We start from the raw sequence: 5,000 nt of genomic DNA, 5'->3' as shown, positions 1-5,000 counted from the left end.
CATCTTCGCTTTCTGCCGTTTGGGCGGCGTGTTTCCTCATTGTAAATTATGCACATGTACATGCTGTGTGTGCAAATGCTTCTTGCTTCTTGCTTGCAAGCAAACAACCAACCAAGCTGTGGAGACAAAGGGATCAAGTGGGCCTCTGCTTGCTCGCATGAACAACAACAACAACAACAACAACAACAACAACAACAACAACAACAACAACAACAACAACAACAACAACAACAACAAAACAGCAATAGACAAACACAAGCACAACGTTCTGGGCGAAACACGAACAACTTTCTTGCCCTCGCACAAAAACACAAACAAAACAAAATCCACAAGAAGCCACTTTGACTGTCCTCTCTCCTCTTACCTTCTGCCGTCAGCACCAGCAAGCAGCAGCAGGGATGGTGTCGCGGAAGCGCGTGTCCGCAGCGGCAGCGCTGGCCAGCATGGTGGTCACACTCGCTATCGTCCTTACCACACTTGATAGCGCTAGAGGTGAGTTCGCGTGTGAACACAGCCAGCCCAAGCTCGCTTGACTAAAGCAGAGAGCACGACATTGTATCGAGTGCAAGAGTGCAGCACTGATGGGTGCACCACAGGCATTTTGATTTCTGTCTGGAGTGGTGTGATATGACATGACTGTGTATCATTGCTCGCATGTACACGGATGCGTGCTTGATTTGCTTCACGGCCTGCGCGTGCACGCCATGGCTGCCGTTTGTGACTGCACTGGCTGGCGCGCGTCACGTGCTCACGCCTCTCTCTCTCACTCTCGCTCACACTGCCGTTTCGACCGTCACTTGCATTTTGGTGTAGCTCGGGAGCTGATGCTGTTTAACATCAGTGCCAGTGCCATATCCAACGCTGTGGCATACAGCCATCCACGGGTGCGCTTGCAGTTTGCTGTGGTGCAAAACCAGAGCGCCGGGGGAACCCAGCACGATGGGATGTTCACGACGACAGCAGCAACAGCAGACACAGACCTCAACGCCACAAGATCAACAGCACAGTGGCCGCAGCCACTCCCTGCCCTCTGCATCACAACTACGGTGCGTTGTGTGTGTGTGTGTGTGTGTGTGTGTGTGTGTGTGTGTGTGTGTGTGTGTGTGTGTGTGTGTGTGTGTGTGTGCGTGCGTTCAGCGTGAAATCATGCATTTCCTAGAGGATTAGAGGCGGGATCAGGCGTCCAGGTCCAAGCAGCAGCAGCAGCTCCAAGCAGCTCCAAGCAGCACTTGCTGCAGCAGTGAAGCCATTTGATCTTTTTATTGTCCACTACCCGTTCCCTTCCTTCTCTTTCACTCGATGGCGGCTCGTACCCTAGATGACAGCATTTCACACCGCCTCATGTGTCCATTTTGGTATATCCACTGATACAGGGAAACATGACGTCTCTGAATGTGAGCCTGTACTCTGCGAGCGAAAACATTGCGGGTGGCAGCGCTGTCTTGACTGGCGAGCAGGGCAGCAGGCATATCAATCTCTTCAACGTAACCCGTCACCAGCAACACCTCGCCAACATCACAATCTCCTTCATGCACACAGGTACGGTGTGTGGGTGTGTTGTGCTCGTGTGTGTGGATCTGCGATCTGTAACTTGCTTCACAGCTTTCACGCTCAACTGATAGTGGCTGACACATCATTGACCCCGTCGCGCATGTTTCCCCCGCATGCACCCGAACGCCGGTTCTTCCGGTCTTCCCATGTCGATGTGGCACGCAGACACAACCTGTCAGGTGCGACACACACACACACACATTATGGTGGTGATTGTGTCAAATATGTGCCATGTGCTCCGACAAGCACATACACGCTTGCCACTCACGATGAGTCACGTACACTTGCTCACGTTTGCGCATGCTGGCTTGCTTGTGTGTTACCTTCCCTGCTTCCAATGTTGCTTGCAAGCAGTCTGCAGGCCAGACCACAGCGGGCACCCAAACAACAATAGCACCAACAGCGACAACAACAGCAACCACCAGCAACCCGATCCCTGCCGGGAGCGGTGGCGGTGGCAGCGACACGGGTGTCATAGTTGGCGCTGTTGTTGGCGCGCTTGTCGCATGTGCACTCGTTGTGGGCGCTGTTATCATGATGCGGCGCAAGCGCAAGGGCAAGGCATCGCATGTGCTCCGCACAGTCTTTCCTCCACCAGAATCCTCGTCTTCGTCTTCCGTTCCGCATTCCACTTCACCCTCAGCGGCTGCGCCAACTACAGTCCATCACAACCCCACCTTCGGTACAAGTGTATCTGTTTCTTTGGGTCTCTGTCTGCGTCTCTGTCCACCTCCCTGTATGAGGTTCATTTCTGTCACACACACACACACAAAAAAAACCCACCCACCCACACACACACACACACACACACACACACACACACACACACACACACACACACACACACACACACACACACACACACACACACACACACACACTCACACGCACACACGCACACACGCACACACGCACACACACAGATGCTGGGAATGCGAATGGCACCATGTCCAAGACAAACACGTTGTCCCGCGCGCCACAGCCGTTGCCGGAATCGGTTTACGGGGACGCGCATCTGCCACCATCGCCACAACTCAGCGCAAAGCAGAAGGGCAGGGATCAGATCCATGCAGGCAACGGCGCAGGCAGGACAGGCATCACGGCGCATGATGGCTACGTCAACTCCAAGCAGCTCTCCGAAACATGGCATAGGCAACAACAGCAGCCGCATCAGCAGCAGCAGCACACTCAATTACCAGAGGACGAGCTGCTTGGCAGCGTGAGCCATTATGGCGGTGACGGTGACGTCCACATGCATGCGGCGTCAGCGGCGCTGCCTGGTGCGAACATGGGCTATGACGAAGAAATCGTCGGCGGAAGATACATGCTGCGAGACAGCGAGGGCGGGTTTGACCACAAGGAGGCGTTTGTGCCTGCAGGCGTGCTGGAGAACCTTCCTGGTTTGGGTGATGTATATCACGAAGACTACGATGATGTTCCCTCCAACGGCCGGGGTGACACGACAGAGGTTGCGTATCACGAGTTCGCTGTCGACAGGCGTGGCACAGGCACAGGCTTGCCTGAAGCTGTAACAGCCGGCGCCCACCACAGCACCCAGGACGCTGACGTGCTGTATGATGACGTGCCTGCAGGCAGTCGCGCCCGCACGGTTACCAGCTCCGCTGGCGGTGGCTGGACCGCAGACAGCACGTACAGTGCTGTATCCGGCGGGGCAGGGCTGGACCTCGCACCAAGCAAGTACGACTCCCTGCGCAAGGGCAAGGTGCACCTCACGAGCACCCACTACAATGTGCTGCATAAGCCATCCGACACGGATCAGCCCATGTCTGCGGTACAAGCCCACACCCCAGTGCCGCAGACAGCAGCTGGGACCGCAGGCCCTCGCCTTCGTGCACGCACAACCACATCTCGGCCCAGCAACGGCCCCCATCATCGACAGCAGCAACAACGACAGCAGCAACAGCATCAGCAACAACGGCAGCGGCAGCAACAACAACAGCGGCACAGTGGACATTTTGACACTCATCAGTTCTCAGCAGTGCCGGCTCTGGGCAGCAAGAGCGCAACCCTACAGCCACGCTCTCGAGCACATTCACGACAACGACCACAGTTGGCGGCACGCGGCAGCCACCCTGTGCCTGCAAGCACGGAGGACGGTGGAGAAACCCGTGCTCGCAGTGTGACGGCTTCGCGTGTCATGCCATCTTCAATGCCTGCCACGCACGCCACCGAACAGCCAGTCGCACAGGCTCGCGAGACGCAATCAAGACCAACACCACACCCACAACAACAACAACACCAACCACAACAACAGCAGCAGCAACCACAACAAGAACAGCAGCAACCACAACAACAGCAGCAGCAGCGCCCTTCGACAGGTGGTGCGGATGAGGATGTGATATATGATGACCACTACGACGTGCCAAAAGTGCAATCATCACCGCACGCGCCCTGCACAACTGGCGCAGAGGCAAGCGGGAACTATGACGTCCCACGCGTGGTGCCACAGCAGCAGCAACAACAACAACAACAGCAACAGCAACAGCAACAACAACAACAGAGGCAGCAGCCAGTCGTAACCACGCATCACTACAGCAACATGCCAGCTCCTACCTCACCATCCACCAGCACAACTGCGCCATCAACAAGTGCAACGACGGCCGGCCTACTCAGTGAAGATGAGTCATACGATGTGCCGCGAGTGGTGGACCTGTCGCCTTCTGCCTCCTCATCGGCGTCGTCGCCAGCGTCTTCCGTGCCGCCCCCGCTTGCACCACGTCGCCGCACCGTGTCATTGCAGGACGATGCTGGCACATATACGAACGAGGCCATGTTACAGCAGCAGCACTTGCGCCAACAGCAGCAGCAGCAGCAGCAGCAGCCAGTTGTCGGTGTTCAGCTGCGCCCGAGTGGTATTCGCCGCCAACGGCCGGCCAGCACTGCCGATGGCTACGATGTGCCGCGTGGCGTCGGCGTGCAGCGGCACAGCCGCGGGCCGGTGTCGTCGTCCAGGCTATCCACGTCATCGGCTGGCAGTGGCAGTGGCCGTGGGCAGGAGGCTGTGTTCACTCCCACGAGCCCGGCTGCTCGGGCATCCAGTTCCAGCGAATCAGAGGCACCACCGCCTCCAGTCCCCTCCCGACCGCGACGCCCTCGGCCAGCATCGCTCTCGTCTTCATAGCTCTTTCACGTGCGCATGTCTTGTGTTAACTTGTTCGTGTGTGTGTGCGCGCGCTCTGTGTATTTGCATGAGCGCCCTGTGTGAGTGTGTGTGTGTGAGAGAGAGAGAGAGAGAGAGAGAGAGAGAGTGTGTGTGTGTGTGTGTGTGTGTGCTGTGTGTGTGTGCTGTGTGAGTGTGTATGGATGCGATCTCGGGCGTTCTCGCCTTCGCATTGATCCTGTCCTTTGCACGCCTTCAGCACCAAGCTTGGTCAAAGCCGCCTCACACCTTGTGTTGCAGGTGCGACTTCCGTCTCCGTTTCACTGTG

The 5,000-nt window shown here is 56.8% G+C and overlaps 2 protein-coding genes across 2 annotated transcripts in view; both read left to right on the top strand.

Annotated features, from left to right (window-relative positions):
• The window catches only part of PTSG_12437 (uncharacterized protein), a 4,949-nt gene extending 4,896 nt beyond the window's left edge, over nucleotides 1-53 (top strand). The window contains exon 7 of the mRNA XM_004993201.1: nucleotides 1-53. This exon is cut by the window's left edge and continues 1,324 nt beyond it. The gene's annotated coding sequence lies outside the window, so the exon portion shown is untranslated.
• Nucleotides 54-320: 267 nt separating this feature from the next.
• On the top strand, nucleotides 321-4,842 carry PTSG_06366 (uncharacterized protein). Its single transcript, XM_004993200.1, has 6 exons — nucleotides 321-492; nucleotides 814-1,046; nucleotides 1,374-1,539; nucleotides 1,717-1,730; nucleotides 1,906-2,233; nucleotides 2,475-4,842. Exons 1-6 carry the CDS (start codon nucleotides 399-401, stop codon nucleotides 4,691-4,693), a joined length of 3,054 nt encoding a protein of 1,017 aa, XP_004993257.1. The 5' UTR covers nucleotides 321-398; the 3' UTR covers nucleotides 4,694-4,842.
• The last annotated feature ends 158 nt before the right edge of the window (nucleotides 4,843-5,000 follow it).

The sequence above is a fragment of the Salpingoeca rosetta genome (assembly GCF_000188695.1).
Source record: "Salpingoeca rosetta unplaced genomic scaffold supercont1.14, whole genome shotgun sequence".
NCBI lineage: Eukaryota > Choanoflagellata > Craspedida > Salpingoecidae > Salpingoeca > Salpingoeca rosetta.
Note: the sequence above shows the minus strand (reverse complement) of the source record. Positions and strands in the feature narration are given on the sequence as shown.

What these genes read in the sequence shown, in the direction of transcription:
- PTSG_06366 (XM_004993200.1), top strand. Translation starts at nt 399, where the DNA reads ATGGTGTCGCGGAAGCGCGTGTCCGCAGCGGCAGCGCTGGCCAGCATG. An exon ending in CACACTTGATAGCGCTAGAG is followed by an intron (nt 493 to 813) that starts GTGAGTTCGCGT and finishes ATTTTGGTGTAG; the next exon opens with CTCGGGAGCTGATGCTGTTT. An exon ending in CCATCACAACCCCACCTTCG is followed by an intron (nt 2,234 to 2,474) that starts GTACAAGTGTAT and finishes GCACACACACAG; the next exon opens with ATGCTGGGAATGCGAATGGC.